Source organism: Sander vitreus, chromosome 16 (genome assembly GCF_031162955.1).
Source record: "Sander vitreus isolate 19-12246 chromosome 16, sanVit1, whole genome shotgun sequence".
Taxonomy (NCBI): domain Eukaryota; kingdom Metazoa; phylum Chordata; class Actinopteri; order Perciformes; family Percidae; genus Sander; species Sander vitreus.
In genome coordinates this window covers 16,956,537-16,979,206 of record NC_135870.1, presented here as the reverse complement: position 1 = coordinate 16,979,206, position 22,670 = coordinate 16,956,537, and the positions used below count along the sequence as shown (strand labels likewise).

Here is a 22,670-nt window from a genome sequence, read left to right as displayed (position 1 = left end):
ATGGCCCAAAATAAGTGGACAAAGTAACTGAACTTTCATACACTTGGTACAGTACTGTTTAAAAAAAGCATGGAAATTAAAAAAATAATCATTCATGATTTTAAGGCCTGTAGCCACCCAACCAAATTGACAATGAGATTAAAATGAAAACCTTTGCATTTCCACCTTGTTAGCTGTGTGCTGCCGCAACACTAAAAGTAACCTGACCTGTTTTAAATGTTTCTTTCATTAATCTAACCAACCCCAAAATACACAACCAAACCCATAAAAGAGTAAAAATACACTATTCACATAATTGCATTCTGTATTTGCTCTTTTTTTAGCCTCTATCAAGTATGTAGGAATATTTCTGTTGTGCGTATTAAAATAACCCATGACCCTGTTTGTATCTGGGGAAAAGTTATTCTTTTTTAGAAGCTGCAAACCCCGGTGACGTACTTGGGCAGTGAGGTGCTCTCACCTCGTGTTCCCAATCTTCAGCGTTAGCAGGATATTATTAGCTTGGCAGAGAGCTGAAAGAGGCAACAGCTCTGCCCAGACCTTATGCTGGATCAACCAGCAGCTATGAAGGCATCTTTGTTTTCATCCTGACCTCCGATGCAGGTTGTCTGTGAACATATTACACACAGCGCACAGGACCCACACTCCCACACACAAATCTGTAGCCATATCCTGACTGGGATTCAGCAGACTCATATCCAGACCCACACAAGCTGCCAGTTGAGGACGTGATTTTATTTTCAGCTCATACATACTGATACTTTCTGCTGTACATCTACAGTACATGGAAAGTTGATGTTAAAAAAATCAACTATGGGTGCACTGATAATAAATGTTGAAGGCAATTGAATTTAATTGATAAGCTCACCATCATGCTAAATATATTTCAATAAATAATAGTGGTTTGTTTTCTTGTGTGGATCGTAATTGACTTTCACAACCTAACAGTAGAGATGCCAGTATTCAGAAGTCTTGCTATGGCCTGAAAAGTGCCTGAATGGGCCTTTTTTTGGCCTAATTTTTCTTGGATGATACAGGTTGTTGCTGACAGACATCATAGATAAAGTTACATTTCTGTGTGGAAATGTGGGCTGCATACATTGTTTATTGCCAGACATTTGCACAAACATAACAGGCATAGTGATATGGTAAGAGGAGGAAAAGAGTGGACTTCTACAATAGTGCAAAATTGACTGTTGACAATTTTATATTCAATTTTCCTTCAGACAGTATCCTTCTTCCTTCTGTGTCCTAGTGATCATAGTCAGTGTAGAAACCTGTGTGGTGGGCGAATGTCTTCTTGTTGTTCCTACGTCCTCTGTTTCCCTGGTTGCTTATTAACTAATTTCCTCTCAGACAATAGCACTTTAGAAATATTCCCTCAGTCACAACAATAACATGCATACAGGTGGGCTGAACATTTCACACATATTTCAGCATGTTGTTGTTGTAATCTGGTAAATCAGGTAATCTGTAGTAGTTGACTTATGTGAGTGTTTCAGTAAAGCGAAGGTGTCAAAGTGGTGTACTGTATATGAGAGCAGTTCAGTCGTGCACACAGATTGAATTTTGTTATGTAAATGAGTACTTCACTAGTGTATGCACGGGGGTGTTACATTTACCGTAACTGTTTAAGCGCTTCATTTACTTAACTTTATGTCTGAGATGTAAAATGTGTGTTATGTAAAGTAATACAGTATGTGAGTCATCACTTCTGTGTCCTCACATACTATAACAGCTTTAAAAAAGAGGAGGCAACAGCTGCATGTTAATAATGTCTGTACTGGAACAACATGCAATCTCATTTTGTTCTTATCGCTCCATCCTGTACAGGCCTGAGGCCGTGATCGTCTGACTCACCCTGTGACAGATTGAAACCGAGACAAAAAATCTCGAGATAATGAACAACCTTAATTTACTGGACCCTACAGAGCCCAGAGCAGATAGAGCACGCTGTTGAATAGGTTTTTGTGAAAAATTACTTTGTCCTCTATTGGAGCTTGTATCCCTGACACAAATCAAATCCACATGGCATTTAGTTTCTGTACGTGGCACAAGAAAATCTGAAGTTATCAATGTGTGATTATTTTGGGGGGGATTTCTAAATCTGGCTCTCTGGTCATTGCTTTGCCACCTGCAATAAGATTCAAGCTTCATTCTGCTTTTACACGCTGTAATTTTTTTTTAGGATGAGCTAAAATCTAGTGTGGTTTTTGGCTTTATTGGAATGTTTATTGGAACAAGGTATGCAACTGATGGTCATTTTCATTTGTGATTAATCATATAGTCTGTAAAATGTGGAACAAATTGTGAAAAATGGCCTTCACCAGTTGCCCAATGTGCATGACATCTTCAAAACCTTATTTGTCCAACCAATTATTGCAAAAGATAGACATGTAAAGACATTACATTTATATATAAACCAGAGAAAAATAATGTTGGATAGTTGGTATTTTTGATTGATAAATGGCGTAACTGATTAATAAACTATCAAACTTGTTCTTAATTAATTCTCTGTTGATTGACTATTCGATTAATAAGTTCAGTACTAATTTATCATAGTAACTCATCACACTGAGGCCAGATCTACTTTATGGACATTTATGTCTGTAGCATTATTTTGTTTTGTTAAAGCCATCTGATAAATATGGATCTGTCTCCTTTGACTTGTTAGCTTTGCTCTTTTAATTGCAGTGTTTTGACAGCTAGGGGGGAAAAAAATGGTAAAATAAAGGCATTACACAACCCACCTTTTGATCCACCTCCAGCAGGAATTATTTCCAAAGTAGTTTTTAACATTCAGACAACATCTTGTTCTAAAGCTCTCAAATGTCGAGTGCTCTTTTAACGCTCCCATTTGCAATTGCAGCAACTTTTTTACAGTGAATATAATGCACTAAAATGAACTGGTTTACCTCAAATGACACCCGGTGCTGCAGTTTGGAAAATCATCTCTTGAGAGCTTTTTTACTAAGAAGGGAGCATGTTGAGATATGGCTGCTGCTGCTTCTGTTCTGGAACAAAGTGTCCCATGTTTTAGATGGCAGAGACATGCTGAAAGGGGAAGATTTACACAAGTGGTAGCTGCATGCTGACAGAGCTATGAACTCGAGGGTAGTGAAGAGAAGTGACTGCAGCAGAATGATTTCAGCTGTGAGGCCTCAAAAATTGTCAGAATTGTTGCTTTTGTGGAAGATCCCAAGTGTAGTCCAACCTGAACTCACATCTAAGTTGTAATTTATTAAGACTGCATCTGTCAAAAAAAATTGCTCCCACACAGCTTTCTCCCTCCAATCTTCTGTAATTTTACGTAAAAAGGCAAACCTTTTCACCAGAAATGGTCTTTCTTACGTTGGTTCCATTTTGGTTCCGGTCAAAACGTTGGAATAAAAGAACAAACGGGAACGATATAGCAGTGTGTAGGTATTGTGTCTTAAGTGTGCATGTAATTGTTACCTAGCAGCATGCTTTGGTAGATGACCAGTAATTATTATTTTTTATTTCTGATTTATCTATTGATTTTTTTGGGTGTAATTGTTTAGTTTGTAAAAATGTGACCAGCTCCTAAGTTACATATTGTATTATTACCTTCATGTAATGATTTTAGGTTCAGTAAGTGGTACTAATACACTTTTGTACGGGGACCTTTCTATGTTGACACTCTATTTTTGTATTCACACGTCACGGAGGTACTTTCACTACGGCAACAAAAGGTGTGACCCACTTACCTGTTTAAGTCCTTTTTGTCCCAATTTTTCCAAAAGCCTGTAGGCAGGGGAAAGAGAATGAGAGCAGCAGAACGAGAGGGAGGAAGGGAGGGAAAAGAGCGGCGCTGTGTGGATGGAAAGATGGAAAGAGAGAGATATACAGTATGTGGCGCTGGACCGTTACATATGACCTTTTATAAATCAAACTGTTCATCTGTTTGAGGGCAAAAACTTCCCCTTGTCTCCCCACTTCGCCTGCCTCATTTAAAAAAAAAAAAATGGCTCTCTAAATCTCTTGCTGCCTGTCGCAGTAATTCAGTCCAGAGTGGGGTCATTGTCCGCCACCAGACCAGCACAATGGCACCTCTTCTTCTTTCTTTGTCTTTCTGTCAAAAGACTCTCATATCCTGGGAGCCTGTACTCATTCACCCCATTTTGTAGGCCCTCCGCTTTCTTCCCTGTGATGTATCGATTTTTTCTCTTCTCCCTTCTTGTGACCTAAATTCCCCCCTGCATGCTCATTAATTAGCTGATGCAAGTCTGCGTTCCCCAGGGAGGGTAGGCGATTATAGGACACATCAATAAAGTGGGATTAATCACCCATTGGTATGTGTAATCCATTGCTGTGTGTGTGTGTGTGTGTGTGTGTGTGTGTGTGTGTGTGTGTGTGTGTGTGTGTGTGTGTGTGTGCGCACGTGCATGTGTACTATACTCATATTCTTTGGACATCTCATATGTATGGCCCTCTTCAAGTCAATCCATAGCATCTCTATTGGGTTGAGGTCTGGGCTCTGACTTGGCCACTCCAAAAGGCGGATTTTGTTTTTCTGAAGCCATTCTGTTGTGGACTTGCTCCGGTGTTTTGAGTCATTGTCCTGTTGCATACTATACTATGACTTTTTTCAACATACTACGTAATTACTTTTTCATCACTTTTTTTCGACAGGCTATACTATGCCTTTTTCATCACTTTTTTCGACATACTATACTATGACTTTATCACTTTTTTCGACATGCTATACTATGACTTTTTTAACACTTTTTTCGACATGCTATACTATGACTCTTTTCGACATACTACATATGACTTTTTTATCACTTTTTTTTAACATTCTATGACTTTTTTATCACTTCTTGACATACTATAATATGACTTTTTATCACTTTTTGACATACTATACCATGCCTTTTTCATCACTTTTTTCCGACATACTATACTATGACTTATTTCGACGTACTATACTATGACTTTTTATCACCTTTTTCGACACGCTATACTATGCTTTTTTATGACTTTTTTTGACATGCTATACTATGACTTTTTTAGACATACTATACTATGACTTATTTCGACATACTATGCAATGACTTTTTTATGACTTTTTTCAACATGATATACTGTGACTTTTTCATCAGTTTTTTCGACCTACTGTACTATGATTTTTATCACTTTTTCACATACTATAATATGACCTTTCTATACATTTTTTAGACATATTGTACTATGACTTTTTAACACTTTTGTCGACATACTATAATATGACTTTTTTCAACATGCTACACTATGACTTTTCATCACCGTTTTCAACATGCTATACTATGACTTTTTTATATATTTTTTTCACATACTATACTATGACTTTTTAATGACTGTTTTCGACATACTATTGACTATGCATTTTTCATCACTTTTTTCAACATACTATACTATCACTTTTTTATCACTTTTTTTCAACATGCTATACTATGACTTTTTGATCACTTTTTTCGACATGCTATACTATGACTATTTTCGACATTCTATACTATGACTTTTTTATCACATTTTTTCGACATGCTGTACTATGACTTTTTTATCACTTTTTTTCGACATGCTGTACTATGACTTTTTTATCACTTTTTTTTCGACATGCTATACTATGACTTTTTTTATCACTTTTTTTCGACATGCTATACTATGACTCTTTTCTCGACATACTACATATGACGTTTTTTATCACTTTTTTTAACATTCTATGACTTTTTTTATCACTTTTTTTGACATACTATACTATGCTTTTTTATGACTTTTTTTGACATGCTATACTATGACTTTTTTAGACATACTATACTATGACTTATTTCGACATACTATGCAATGACTTTTTTATGACTTTTTTCAACATGATATACTGTGACTTTTTCATCAGTTTTTTCGACCTACTGTACTATGATTTTTATCACTTTTTCACATACTATAATATGACCTTTCTATACATTTTTTAGACATATTGTACTATGACTTTTTAACACTTTTGTCGACATACTATAATATGACTTTTTTCAACATGCTACACTATGACTTTTCATCACCGTTTTCAACATGCTATACTATGACTTTTTTATATATTTTTTTCACATACTATACTATGACTTTTTAATGACTTTGTTCGACATACTATACTATGACCTTTTTATCACTTTTTTCGACATGTTATACTATGACTCATTTCGACATTCTATACTATCACTTTTTTATCACTTTTTTTCAACATGCTATACTATGACTTTTTTATCACTTTTTTCGACATGCTATACTATGACTCTTTTCGACATTCTATACTATGACTTTTTTATCACTTTTTTCGACATGCTGTACTATGACTTTTTTATCACTTTTTTCGACATGCTGTACTATGACTTTTTTATCACTTTTTTCGACATGCTATACTATGACTCTTTTCGACATACTACATATGACGTTTTTATCACTTTTTTTTTTTTAACATTCTATGACTTTTTTTTATCACTTTTTGACATACTATACCATGCTTTTTTCATCCCTTTTTTTGACAGGCTATACTATGACTTTTTTAGACATACTATACTATGACTTATTTCGACATACTATGCTATGACTTTTTTATGACTTTTTTCAACATGATATACTGTGACTTTTTCTTCAGTTTTTTTGACATACTGTACTATGATTTTTATCACTTTTTCACATACTATAATATGACTTTTTTATGACTTTTTTCGACATGCTATTCTATGATGTTTTATCACTTTTTTTCGATATACTATACTATGTCTTTTTCATCACTTTTTTCATAATACTATGACTTTTTATCACTTTTTTTTGACATACTATATACTATGACTTTTTTAGACATACTATGCTATGACTTATTTCGACATGCTATACTATGATTTTTTTAATCACTTTTTTCAACATGCTATACTATGACTTTTTATCACTTTTTTCGACATGCTGTACTATGACTTTTTTCTCAATTGTTTCGACACCTTACTATGACTTTTTATCACTTTTATTCAACATGATATACTATGACTTTTTTATCACTTTTTTCGACATGCTATACTATGACTTATTTATATATTTTTTTGACATACTATACTATGACTTTTTTATCACTTTTTTCGACATGCTATACTATGCCTTTATCATCACTTTTTTAGACATACTATACTATGACTTTTTTCAACATGCTATACTATGACTTTTTTTATCACTTTTTTCGACATGCTGTACTATGACTTTTTTATCACTTTTTTCGACATACTATACTAAGACTTTTTTCGAAATTCTTTTCGAAATGCTATACTATGACTTTTTCATCACTTTTTTCGATATGCTATACTATGCCTTTATCATCACTTTTTTAGACATACTATACTATGACTTTTTTCAACATGCTATACTAAGACTTTTTTCTAAATTCTTTTCGAAATGCTATACTATGACTTTTTCATCACTTTTTTGGACATACTATACCATGACTTTTTTCGACATACTACGTAATGTCTTTTCACTTTTTTTAACATTCTATACTATGACTTTTTTTATCACTTTTTTCATCATGCTATACTATGACTTTTTAATGACTTTTTTCGACATGCTATACTATAACTTTTTTCGACATACTATACTATGACTTTATCACTTTTTTCGACATACTATACTATGCCTATTTTCGACATACTATACTATGACTTTATCACTTTTTTCGACATACTATACTATGCCTATTTTCGACATACTTTACTATGACTATCACTTTTTTCGACATGTTGTACTATGACGTTTTTCAACATACTATGACTTTTTCCGAAGTACTATACTATGACTTTTTTATCACTTTTTTCGACATGCTATACTATGACTCATTTCGACATACTATACTATGATTTTTTTCCTCGCTTTTTTCGACATTCTGTAGTATGACTTTTTTCGACATGCTATACTATGACTTTTTATCACTTTTTTCAACATGCTATACTATGACTTTTTATCAATTTTTTCAACATGCTGTACTATGACTTATTTCGACGTACTATACTATGACTTTTTATCACCTTTTTCGACACGCTATACTATGCTTTTTTTTATGACTTTTTTTGACATGCTATACTATGACTTTTTTAGACGTACTATACTATGACTTATTTCGACATACTATGACTTTTTTATGACTTTTTTCAACATGCTACACTATGACTTTTTATCACCTTTTACAACATGCTATACTATGACTTTGTTTATATATTTTTTTGACATACTATACTATGACTTTTTAATGACTTTTTTCGACATACTATACTATGCCTTTTTCATCACTTTTTTAGACATACTATACTATGACTTATTTCGACATGCTATACTATGACTTTTTTTTATCACTTTTTTCGACATGCTATTCTATGACTTTTTTTATCACTTTTTTCGATATACTATACTATGTCTTTTTTCATCACTTTTTTTCATACATACTATACTATGACTTTTTTTATCACTTTTTTTCGACATACTATACTATGACTTTTTATCACTTTTTTTGACATGCTATACTATGACTTTTTATCACTTTTTTCGACATGCTATACTATGACTTATTTCGACATGCTATACTATGATTTTTTTTTATCACTTTTTTCAACATGCTATACTATGACTTATTTAACACTTTTTTCAACATGCTGTACTATGACTTTTTTATCACTTTTTTCGATATACTATACTATGTCTTTTTCATCACTTTTTTCATAATACTATACTATGACTTTTTTATCACTTTTTTTTGACATACTATATACTATGACTTTTTTAGACATACTATGCTATGACTTATTTTGACATACTATACTATGACTTTTTTTATCACTTTTTTCAACATACTATACTATGACTTTTTATCACCTTTTTCGACATGCTATTCTATGACTTTTTCGACACACTATATCTTACTTTTTTATCACTTTTTTCGACATGCTATACTATGCCTTTTTCATCACTTTTTTTCGACATACTATACTATGACTTTTTTATGACTTTTTTCGACATGCTATTCTATGATGTTTTATCACTTTTTTCGATATACTATACTATGTCTTTTTCATCACTTTTTTCAACATGCTATACTATGAATTTTTTATCACTTTTTTTTGACATACTATACTATGACTTTTTTAGACATACTATGCTATGACTTATTTCGACATACTATACTATGATTTTTTAAGACATACTATACTATGACTTTTTATCACCTTTTTCGACATGCTATACTATGATTTTTTAATGACATGCTATACTATGACTTTTTATCACCTTTTTCGACATGCTATACTATGATTTTTTTCAACATGCTATACTATGACTTTTTTTATCACTTTTTTCGACATGCTATACTATGACTCTTCGACATACTATGACTTTTTTATCACTTTTTTCGACATGCTATACTATGCCTTTTTCATCACTTTTTTTCGACATACTATACTATGACTTTTTTATCACTTTTTTCGACATGCTATACTATGACTCTTCGACATACTATACTATGACTTTTTTATCACTTTTTTCGACATGCTATACTATGATTTTTTTTAACACGTTTTTTTCGACATGCTATACTATGACTCTTTTCGACATTCTATGACTTTATCATTTTTCGACATACTATACTATGACTTTTTTCTCAGTTATTTCGACATACCTTACTATGACTTTTTATCACTTTTTGACATACTTTAACTGTTTTCTCAATTTTTTAGACATATTACTGACTTTTTATCACTTTTGTTGACATACTATACTATGACTTATTTCAACGTGCTATACTGTGACTTTTTCATCACTTTTTTTTGACATACTATATGACTTTTTCATCACTTTTTTCGACATACTACGTAATGAGTTTTTTTTCACTTTTTTCGACATACTATATACTATGACTTTTTTTCGACATGCTATACTATGATATGACTCTTTTATCACTTTTTTCAACATGCTGTACTATGACTTTTTTATCACTTACGTAATTACTTTTTTATCACTTTTTTTCGACATGCTATACTATGCCTTTTTCATCACTTTTTTCGACATACTATACTATGACTTTATCACTTTTTTTGACATATGTCTTTTTTCGACATACTATACTATGACTTTTTTCGACATACTACGTAATTACTTTTTTATCACTTTTTTTCGACATGCTATACTATGCCTTTTTCATCACTTTTTTCATAATACTATGACTTTATCACTTTCTTTGACATGTCTTTTTTCGACATACTATACTATGACTTTTTCATCACTTTTTTCGACATACTATACAATGACTTCAATTCAACATAAGTACAGAAGTGTGTGGTTGTTGGTGGTCTGGTCGCTGGACGTCAGATTGGCGGTCTGGTCACTGGATGTTGCTGACTTTTTCCGACATGCTGTACTATGACTTTTTTTATCACCTTTTTCGACGTACTATACTATGACTTTTTTTCGACTTTATCACTACATACTATGACTTCTTTTTCGACATACTATATACTATTACTTATTATACTATGACTTTTGACTTTTTTCAACATGCTATACTATGACTTTTTTTTATCACTTTTTTCGACATGCTATACTATGACTTTTTTGACATCTATACTATGACTTCTTCGACATACTATACTATGACTTTTTTTATCACTTTTTTTCGACATGCTATACTATGCCTTTTTCATCACTTTTTTCGACATACTATACTATGACTTTATCACTTTTTTTGACATATGTCTTTTTTCGACATACTATACTATGACTTTTTTCGACATACTATACTATGACTTTTTTCATTCTAGACTATACTATTTTTTGACATACTATACTATGACTTTTTCTATCACTTTTTTCGACATGCTATACTATGCCTTTTTCATCACTTTTTTCGACATACTATACTATGACTTTATCACTTTTTTTGACATACTATACTATGACTTTTTTCATACTTTATTTGACATACTTTACTATGACTTTTTTTCGACATGCTATACTATGACTTTTTTTTCGACATACTATACTATGACTTTTTTATCACTTTTTTTCGACATACTATACTATGACTTTTTTATCAGTTTTTTTTCGACATACTATACTATGACTTTTTCGACATACTATACTATGACTTTTTTATGCACTTTTTTTTCGACATGCTATACTATGACTTTTTTCGACACACTACTGTGACTACTTTTTTATCACTTTTTTTCGACATGCTATACTATGCCTTTTTCATCACTTTTTTCGACATACTATACTATGACTTTATCACTTTCTTTGACATGTCTTTTTTCGACATACTATACTATGACTTTTTTCAACATACTACGTAATTACTTTTTTATCACTTTTTTTCGACAGGCTATACTATGCCTTTTTCATCACTTTTTTCGACATACTATACAATGACTTCAATTCAACATAAGTACAGAAGTGTGTGGTTGTTGGTGGTCTGGTCGCTGGACGTCAGATTGGCGGTCTGGTCACTGGATGTTGCTGACTTTTTCCGACATGCTGTACTATGACTTTTTTTATCACCTTTTTCGACGTACTATACTATGACTTTTCGACACACTACATAATGACTTCTTTTCGACATACTATATACTATTACTTATTATACTATGACTTTTGACTTTTTTCAACATGCTCTACTATGACTTTTTTTATCACCTTTTTCGACATGCTATACTATGACTTTTTTGGACATACTATGACTTCTTCAACATACTATACTATGACTTTTTTATAAATGTTTTCGACATACTATACTATGACTTTTTATCACTTTTTTCGACCAAATATACTATGATTTTGTTCGACATTCTATGACTTTTTTTTATTACTTTTTTCGACATACTAAACTGTGGCTTTTTAGAACTTTTTTGACATACTATACAATGACTTTTATTCAACATAAGTACATAAGTTACTGTGTGAGGTGGTTGGCGGTCTGGTTGCAGGATGTCAAGTTGGCGGTCTGGTCGCTGGACGTCAGGTTGGCGGTCTGATCACTGGATGTCGCTGACTTTTTTTGACATACTATACTATGACTTCTAAAAGACTTTCACAACATACAATACTATGACTCTTTGACATATACTTTTTTTTTTGACATACTATACTATTACTTTTTAGGGACTTTTTTTTACATCCTATACTATGACTTTTATTCAACATACTATACTATTACTTTTTTTGACATAGTATACTATGACTTTTTTTCGACATACAATGCTATGACTTTCTTTCGACATACTATGACTTTTCCACGTACTATACTATGATTTTTTTAATGACTTTTCCACACAATATGCTGACTTTTATTCAACATACTATACTTTGACATACTATACTTTTCCTCTTTATAGACTTGACTTTTCCATATCCCATACTATGACTTTTTGACAAATACTATGACTTTTTCATGACTTTTCCACATCCTATAACTTTTTTCAACTATACTATGGCTTTTTAATAATTTATTACCAATTTTCAACATATTAACCAAATGTGAAAATAATCGTTAAAAGTTAAAGTTGTTTCTTTTCTACAGCAAACTACAAAGTCAGATGGCTTATTGGGAAATTAAAGACATGCAGAATACTACAGCAAACAGTGATTTATTAGTAACAATTTTCAAAAACTATATTTTTCAAGTAACATAAATATTGACAAATAACTGATGGCCTACAGTACAGGCTTACTGGCAAACATTCATCATTGGACACTAATGTTAAATGAGGGCACAAGTGGTTGTTTTTCTGTACGGGTCATCTAAGGCTTTGTAATATTAACTTGGCACAGTTCCACACATTACATAAGCACTTCATCCACATCCACACATTACCATGTCCAATTTAATAAAGTAGCGAAACATTCATTCTGCCAGACATAAATTCATTGTGTTCCGTTTTTGGAGAACGCCCAAAAGTACAAAAGAAAACACCAGTGCAAAGACCATTACCGCATTAGTAAACGTGTCCCTCTCTGCCTTACTCATTCTGTGTCCAGACTTCATTTAACAACACCATATGGCATCCCCATAGTGTTTATCATCACAGGGTTTCTCCTACTGTTTACACATGTATGGTGGCAGGCACTATAGCACCAGTATTAGCTGAGATCACAGCTTCATACGGTGAGGCTCGCAGGGTGCTATATCAAGTGGGAAGAAAATAAAACCATAAAAAGTTGCATTGATATTCTAATGACTAGAGCCTGACGGATAAATTGACCGGTTGATATGAGCTTATTGCAAGTATATTTGTATTTTATCATGTGTCATACAATCACAGTATAATCACTTTTACATAGGTTGTCTAACACAGACAAGTTTGTTTATTAACAAAAATGTCCCCACTCAGTATATATTTTGATCTTAATTAGTTTAGAAACAAATTACGAAGATCCTCATTCAAAAAAGTTGTTATGCAGTATTGTTGGGGCTCTGGTTATAAGGTTATTAGGGCTGATTAGTCAATCAACAGAAAACTACTGACTTTGATACTCAATTCATTGAGAAAAATGCCAAACATTTGATGGTTCCAGTTTCTCAGATGTGAGGCTTTGTTGTAGTAGACTGAATATCTTTGGGTTTTGGACGGTTGGTCAGACAAAAACTATTTAAAGATGTCCCCTTGAGCTCTAAGAAATGTTGACATTGACATTCTGACGTAGACCAAAATATGAATCTGCCAATTGGAAGAATAAAGATCACATTAATCAAAAATGAAGAGAATAAATATCACACTAATCAATAATTTGAGTTAAGGTTAAGTTAACTCTAAAGTGTCTTACAGAGAGGCATTTTAAACAAGGCTATACATTAAAACGATTTGTTAGTATATTTGTGCATTGCTGGAGTGATTGTCCAGCTGTTGTGGCTTGTGCATAAAATCATCTAGGGTGAATATTTATTCACTTTTTTGACTATAAAACTATGTATGCAATAATGCAACAAAAATCTGATTATCTTAATGGCAGTTTCAAAAGAATATTTAGATCCAAATCACTGGAGAAAAAAAAATCGAAAACATGTCTTGACAAGTTACATGTTACAACATGTTCTAGTGAAGAACTGTCCTTCTGCTCTTATCCCCTGTGCATGAACTATATTGAGGCGAGTGGAGCTTCAGAGTTCTTTTGCAAACTGAGAGGGGAAACTAGTGCTATGAAGTGGATTGCAATCATTTCTTCCATCTATGTCCCTGGCACACTGGGCAGTCATGGCCATTGAGTGTGCTGCTTGTTTTGCTATCTTTCTGTAAATCAGTCCTGATGTGAATCAGAATGTAGACTGAGCGTATAAAACATTACAGGTTAGGTTCAAAACTGAATACAACAATGCAATACTTTAATAGGTACAAATGCACAAAGTGCAATCCAATACAACTGTTCTGCCGTAAAGTGTACTTAATGATGCCTATAATCAATTGTTTTCTTTAACATCGTCATAAAAGGTGATAATTCAATGTTCTAGCATTGAGGTCGTAGGTAGTCATAACTGATAACTGTTTTTAATATTCTGCCCCCTCGATTATTCTGTCTCAGTCATGTTTGTCGATAGGGAGGACGAAAAAAAATAGAAACACCTTTCAATTTAATGCAGTCCAGCACACCACCACCTTGAACTATGACCTCAGTAATAAAAAATCTTTGTAAAGATAGACGTTATGGCAGATTGTACAGGTGTATCTGATAAAGTGGTGTAAAAGCATTGATAACATGTATTTGTCTTACTTACCTCTAGTGGTATCTAGCCACCTAGATAGTTTTGGTATTATTTGCCCAAGTTTCTGAGATTTTGGTCGCTTTAAATACAAGTGAGGTGAATGGACTTTTTCTTGTGGCGCTCACACTTGAAAAACTACATTTTAAAAATTCATAAAACATATCTGTCTTTAGAAGCAGTGTCGCAGATACTACCACAGACCTCACTGTCAACAATTTGCACAGGACCTACTTTCTACTGAGGAATCAGTTCCGATAGAAACTGTTGACTCTGTTCTGTAGATTACTCAGAGCTGTGTATCCCCGACATTTTTGGCCCCTTAAAACAAAGCAGGGTAATATATATTCGTGACCCATCAAAGAGTGACTCTTCCTTCTTTGCTTTCATTTAAATAATGTTTAGTGGTCTGAAAAGGTATGAATTTTAAGACAATACAAAAAAACAAATTTGGTGTTTTTCTTTTGACATGTTGAATTTTTTGTGTGTAAACTTTTAACACTGTGTGGCAGAAATCTCAGATGGATGTGTCAACACTTGGGGAAATCATATCAAAACTATCTGCATGTCTAGATAACAGGGGAGTGTTATTTGGGAATTTAGGTGAACTGACTAACGATCTCAAATCTGTCTACAGATATTATAATTAAAAAAAGATTCATTGTTTTCACCTAGCTTCATGTAATAAATATTTCATGGAAATATCCTAACCTATCTTCCACTGGACTGATTCATGTAAAGCTACAGAGAATACGCTTGACTATCTCAATATGAGAAATAATTAGACTTGTGGCTGTATAATAGGAATGCATAGGATTTGCAGCTGAGTAAATGTGATCCTAGCTGCCTGTATTTTAGCACACAGCTAACGAGGCCATGTTACAGAGGGCAAAATGGTAATCGCAGTCACGATGACAGTCATAGTGGCAGGGGACAGGTCTTCAGTCATGATGTGGGACAGACTGGAGGGTTAAAGACAGGCAGGTTAAATTGTGATGACCTAATCGGGCAGAGTTCATTAGACCGGTCTTCACTTAACGGACTGTTTGGAAAGGACTTCCTGGTTTGACGGAATGTCAGAGACGGTGGGAGACTGGGGGTGGCTGCTGGTGAGTGACGTAATGTGGCATGCACGTCTCCCTTCCAGCTCTTCATCCTGGGAATCAGAAGTAAGGTTATGTATCAGTGAAGGGATGAGGAGTTAAATTACATTTCATCTGAATAATATTCTACACATCTAATCAAACTGTAAAGAAATAGACTCTTACTGAATGGGTCACTATCAAATAACATGGCTACTATGATACATGGCCCTTGTCCAATGCATTTGCTTTCTATTGGTAATTGTATTCCCTCTGTTTTATAAAGCATCATCAACCTCATCACTTAAAAACAGGCCAGTATGAACAGAAGGAATGATTACGGGGCCCATAATAATATGGTAAGGATAGACTTCTAAAAATGTGATCTATCCTTTAATAATCTCAAATTTTATCTGGTTTGAACTGTTTCATCCTGCTCTTAAAATCTCTCCGACAAGAGATCTCTTTCTTTAATGCCCTGTGCTGGACACCACCAATCCATTCTTACCAATTATCTTTTTACTCCAGTTTGTGTCCGAAATATGAGTAACAGGTTTATAATCTTTGATTTATTCAGTAGGAGAAGGCATTCCAGTTTAAAAGTACTAACACAGCTTTACTGTCTAGTGTCACTTGACCTTCATGCCTCTTTTTAAAACTTTTTCTCTATTTTGCATCATAAATTGTTTCCCCCTCTCTTTGGTCAAGTCATAGCCCTACAACTTTCTCAGGCCCTGGCTGTTAGACATGTCATTTTAGTTTAATTAGGTGGCCCTACAGTGTCTTCTAATTACTTTTAGGATATATTTTATGGTAAAATTGATCACCTTTAAAAGCATGGATTGGCCTGGCTCCAGAGTAAACTTTAATTTCTTTTTGCACAAACCAAACAGGACACTTGACTTTCCAAACGTCTAGATTTAACAAGAAGTTATGGTGCCCAATAAAAGTGAAAGTATTAAATGTAGTGTGCACTGTACACTGCAAAGGTAAATATTTACCATGAGATACTTGTTTTAGACATGACTAAAATGCATAGGCTATGTTGTATAGAAAAGAAACCCCATAGTGTGTCTTTTAAGCAGTGGGTCGCACCGTGTCAGCAGTCTCCTCCCCTTCAGTGTGCTCTCCGTAGCGATTGTATAGCTCCATGTCAGACAGAGCGCTCTCCACTGCCTCCTCTTCATAGTCAGTGTGGTAGTCTGACTCCTCTGATGAAGGGAAGGAGTGGAGGACAGAAAGCAAAGAAGCACATTGTGGGTGAAGCGGTGACAAATGAAAGTGGGTGTACAGGTGAATGAGTCAGAAAAGCAAAAATGTGAAAAACTGTGACAAACAGGGCAGTGTGAAGAGTGATGGATGACAAATGAGTTATAAATAGAAAGAAGAGGAAGAATGAGAAGGATGGAGATGTCTGAGAAAAACAACATTGGTTGCTGTAGGTTGCACTTAAAGATAGTTTCTAAATATTATTTAAATATATAAACACTCTGTTATTAGGCTTTTATTTTTTTTATATATATATATCTCTATCTCTCTCTCATCTTTTACATGTGTTATGGCAAAGGAATTGGAGGTCAATGATTTCACTACATGTACTTGTATAACCAGTTTTCTCTTCTCCTATCTGTGTGAATGATGTGCTTCATTTTTGCTTCTTGTGTGTTTGTGTATCCTGTTCTCTTTCCAGATTTCATGGTGGAGAGGAGGTCATGTGGCTCAGACTCTAGCTGTTTGGAGACACCTGGAAGCTGCTTGACATCCTCCATCCATTGAAATCTATTAATATATGTTCACATATGTATGTATAATCTTGTCATATGGATTGTCTATATTGTAATTTTATAATGTTGGTCTATACTGTACACACAACATCTATTCAGAGAGAGATCCTTCCTCGGTTTCATCTGTTTTTTCCTCCATTAAAAAGGGTTTTGTTTAGGGAGTTTTTTCTTATCTGAAGCAAGGGTCAAAGGACAGAGGGTGCATGCTGTACATATTGTAAAGTCCCTTAAGGGAAATTTGTGATATTGGGCTATATAATACATTTGACTTGACTATTTGACCAATAAACTTTAAACTTTGATAAAAAGTAATTATGAAACTTTGTGATCTTGAGGAGTGTGATGTCACAGGAGTTCCCTCTTAACAAATACCCATTATGGCATACAGACCAGCGACTAAACGATGCCTACACACAAAAACCATGCATACGCCATTTCCCACACATAAACTAGATTATTTTTAATACAAAAAAATCATAGTATATCGTAACAAATGTCATAGTATGCCATAAGAAATGTCATAGTATGTCATAAAACGTCATAGTATAGTATGTCACAAAAATTGCATAAAAAGTCATAGATTAGTACGTCATAAAAGTCATAGTATGTCATAGAATTTTTATTAAAGTCATAGTATAGTTTGCCATCAAAAAGTCATAGTATGTCATAAAAATATAAAAAAAGTCTTAGTATAGTATGTCATAAAATGTTATAAGAAGTCATAGTATAGTATGTCAAAATTCATTAAAAAATCTTATAGAGCAGGCTAACAGCTAGGCTAAGATTAATCCTGGAGTCTCGTGTTAAATCAGCTGCTGCTCTGATCCGAAATAAACGTGTTTAACAGTTATTCCGTTGTCTTCTGAATGTGTTCTGCTTTATTTTTTATTAACATGCATTACTTGTCACTATTGCGGTCACAAGTTTGATTTAAATCCTACTATTGCAGTTGTTTGGATGGTAAGAAATGGTTGCACATGCACCGGAGATAAAGTGGGACAATGCGGAGGAAAGGGGCTTTTCCTCTGCTGCTCTCCCCGTGAATATGCCCCGTGCAACATGGAGAGGCGGGGTGAGGCAGGGGGATCCTCCCACACCGTGCAGCGACTTTTAGCGTCAATAACGACGACAATGGCACCTGACCAAACGTCCGTATTTTTTGAGATGGGAGTGAGAATGTGTTGGAATGCCACAAAGCTTCTTAATCTTTTTATTTTGGTGCCGTCACGCATCTTGGAGCTTGGGAGTGAGAAAAAAACATGAATAATAGGCTATATTGTTTTACAGATATGCTTACAGTGTGTATTGAAGTCACTTACTTCTTTTTCTAGTTTTTGTCCAGTCATGTTTGTTCTGTATGAACATCAATTGTAGAAAGATATTTAGAATTATAGCTTATAGAGATTTGTGGATATGGTTGTAAAACATATTCTCTCATTATGAATAAGGGTTTGAAATTAAGCCTAGTCCTTAGGGTAAATTTCCAGAGGAACATGATTTCCCTCTGCTCACTTTTAAGGCAAAGTAGGCTAAATAATAAAACATTTTTTTTATATAGTGCTTTACAGGCTACTCAAAGACACTTTACAGTAAAACCCATTTAGCACATAAAAACAAATACAGCAATACAACCAACACAAAACAAGCATATTTAAAGCAATTAAAACTTTGTAAAAATGTGGAGTGACTAGTAGGCCCTAAGTAGATCTTTTTAAATCCTTACGCATTGTTTTGTCTGTTGGACTTTTTCTCTCTGTCTGATAACAACAGCCGTATTTCCCTTTTTGTATATTATATGTTTCACCTCCTCGTAATTTTCCATTAACAGCTGCTGCTCAGCGGGTTAAACATATGCCGCACGCGTCTTCTCCATTTCTGCATCAGTAAATCTGTGATCGATACCGTGGTCTATTTAAGAAAGCCGTGAACGTGCACTTATCCCAGCTATCTACACCTGCCTTGACATAGCTTCACCTTCTCATCCTGGCTCGGCAAACGTGCAACCGATTAAGCCGCGATGAGCGGACCACACTAAGTCAAGCTGCGCTTTTTCAGTTATCCTGGATTTCTTCATTCTACTTTTGTAGAATGAACAGGCCCCAGGACAGCAAATAGGAAAACACGACAGCAAATATGAAAACACTTCAACAAATCACAGGGTTGCTTCAAGATTTAGGAGGGTCCGTTCTGCTAGATAGGCCCTACCTTTTCCGGTAGAAGTTAATGCCATTGCGTTTTGTGATTTATTGAAGTGTTTTCCTATTTGCCGTTTTGTTTTCCTATTTGCCGTTTTGTTTTCCTATTTGCTGTCGTGTTTTCCTATTTGCCGTCGTGTTTTCATATTTGCCGTTTTGTTTTCCTATTTGCCGTCGTGTTTTATGATTTGTTGTTGCGTTTTTCTTATTGCTGTTGTGATTTGCACTTCAGGGCCACCGTACATAACCCATTTCGTCCTTGATGTTAAACAGATTCATTTGCAAATAGAGTATGACAGGAAAAAGAAAACCCATCCAAAAACAAAAAAAGCAAGCACGGAAAAGATAAACATGGGGGAGAAACAGTAAAAGCATGCCTTCTCGTAGACATTGTGTTGTGCATAAGCATGGGTATGGCTGAAAGGGAGCGTCAGTCAATACTCTTACCATCAGCCAGAGCGGGTTTGACAGGCTCGATACGGGACACAATTTCTGCCAGGTCAGTAAAGGAAGCGTTGGGACACGTCACCACCTGAAAGAAACACACTCTCATAAATGTCATGTACTGGGTGCTTTAACTACGCTAGCTGCCAGGCGTCAACACCTTGTCTGTTAGAATACTTTAACGTATTCCTCCTTACAGTACCTACGTATTATACACTGTTAATGAAAACATTTAATAGCAGCCAGCAGTTTCACTAAGAAGAAGGGAGCCGATTTGGATTTTGTCTTTATGTCTCCATTTAGGCAACAGTGTGCACATATACCACACCGTTAAACTGCTGCATTGTGACTTCCTTTTTTTAAGCTGATTAAGACACCAAAAGATGATGTGGAGAAGTCCACACATTTCCAGATTGACAGGCCCTCCACCATGTAAAACACGATGTCAAAAATAACTAGTGGTATCACAATTCTCTAAATTGACGATTCAATTTTCGATTTTAAGGTCACAATTAAATTAAATTTTCGATATAAACATTTTTTTTTTTTTTTTAGCACTGACAACTATGTCATTGTCAGACTATGGAGTCTTGATTTGTAAGATAACAGATAATTGGTTTTATGACCTGATAAAGGTCATTCACATTTTCAAATTCTTCTTGAAAAAAGTAGGCTATATGGTATTATAACCGCCTTATTGTTTTGGTAATGTACCACACTAAGGCCAAATGGTAAAAATCCCCGATCCTCCTTTTGATGTCGTTATTTGAAAGCTCATTTCGATCGATTTTCTAAACTGGATTTACTAACCTTAATGTTATTTTATTGTGCAAACATAGTTTTTGGTTAGGGCCAAATCAGGCTATTGCCTCACATTTAACAATTTAATGATCACTCACTGACTGTAATTGAATCAATCACTAGCTGCCTATTCTGGATCTTAACCACTGTAACCACTTTTTTGTTGCCACTTGTTTTGTTCAGCATTTTGTGCAACATTACAGAACACACAATGTAAAATCCATCACGGTAAGAGATCCATTATTTCCCCTGAGAGTTGCATCCTACAGTAGCACCTGAAAATAGAAAAGGCACTCATTAACTGCCTACGCGGGATAACTATTTTTAAGTATGAAAATTTGATTTATTTATAAGTTTCAAATCTACAACAATGGCTGCAGCTCCATCCTTAACTCCACAATCATTCAGGTTCATTTGTTAGTTTGTTGCTTTGGGGCTATTGTCAGAACTCCTTTCAATATCAACCCAGCTATTTTTATCTTCACCATCATGTTGTTCAGATTGGGGGTAAATATCTCATTCTTTCTTGAGCATTCAGTGTCCTTCCTTGTTTAGTTTGTCGTTTGTCTTTCTTGGCCATTGCTGGGGGACAAATTTGGTGTACGGTAAATCTGTTTCTCTGTACTTTTAGAGCAGAGTGATGCAAACATGGGGCTGTTGATGAAATGCAGCTGACAATGAGGACATAATGTAGAAACGATTTACAAAAAATTAAAGAAAATGTAACCATTACCCATGTGGTCGATTAAACATACTGGCCTGCAAATGAGATTGCCATACCGACCAAACTCAAGAAGAATTTTACTTTGTTTTTGCACAGATGGGGACTAATTAGAGCAGTTACTGAGATAATGTGTTTTTGAGCTAATCAGTTTGATTGCAAAATTCAGACGATCAAAACAAAAAGTGATTAAGACATAGTATTTCATTGCAACTCTGTTTGTTACATGTTTTTAAATAGCTTTGATTAAACCATGAATGCAAGATAGAAACGTCCCCCGTCAGCTACTTCCCTGAGTTGTGATGAGAATCTATAGTTATACCTTAAACCACAAATCAAAATTATGCCTAGACTCTGTTGTTGCTTTACATGGAACTGTCCTTAATGGTTCTGTTGTCATATATTCTACAGCATTCCCATATGTTTTTTCCCTCCCTCCATCCTTACATTGTTCTTGCTTTGGGTGTTGAAGAACTCCTCCTGGTGTCGGTCTTTCAACATTTTCTCCACCACTCCACTGCGAATCCACACGTCAAACACAGTCTTTCCATGCTGGTATCCCACCTCCTACATTACACAAACGCTCACATGTCAATATTATTTTCTCTACTGATAGACAAAATTATCAAAAAGATACCCCACAATGCCTTGTGGGAATTTGTCAGATATTTGTTGCTTAAACTTACAGCAATCTCATCAAACTTGCCAAACTCCAGTGTTCCATATCTGTCGATTGGAGGTCTGATATACTCGCAGTAGTCACTGCTCTTCACAGACTCCAGCTGCCTAACGCAGCACACGTAGGCCAGCCGAGTCTGAATCTCTGCCATGTTTAACACCTAAGACCATAAGTGTAGCAAGTGTAGA

At 34.5% G+C, this 22,670-nt stretch overlaps 1 protein-coding gene across 5 annotated transcripts in view; it reads right to left on the bottom strand.

Annotated features, from left to right (window-relative positions):
• Positions 1 to 12,652: 12,652 nt before the first annotated feature.
• The window catches only part of pnpla7a (patatin-like phospholipase domain containing 7a), a 28,408-nt gene continuing 18,390 nt past the window's right edge, over positions 12,653 to 22,670 (bottom strand). For 2 of the 5 annotated variants that reach the window (XM_078270743.1, XM_078270744.1), the window contains 5 exons: positions 22,490 to 22,642; positions 22,251 to 22,370; positions 20,285 to 20,369; positions 16,954 to 17,069; positions 12,653 to 15,932 (listed from right to left, as the gene is read on the bottom strand). In XM_078270743.1, coding sequence (XP_078126869.1) covers positions 15,807 to 15,932; positions 16,954 to 17,069; positions 20,285 to 20,369; positions 22,251 to 22,370; positions 22,490 to 22,642 — 600 coding nt within the window. In that variant the 3' untranslated portion in view covers positions 12,653 to 15,806. Of the gene's footprint in view, positions 15,933 to 16,953; positions 17,070 to 18,191; positions 18,996 to 20,284; positions 20,370 to 22,250; positions 22,371 to 22,489; positions 22,643 to 22,670 lie in introns of those variants that run through there. The other 3 variants (XM_078270746.1, XM_078270747.1, XM_078270745.1) reach the window with 3 other exon arrangements.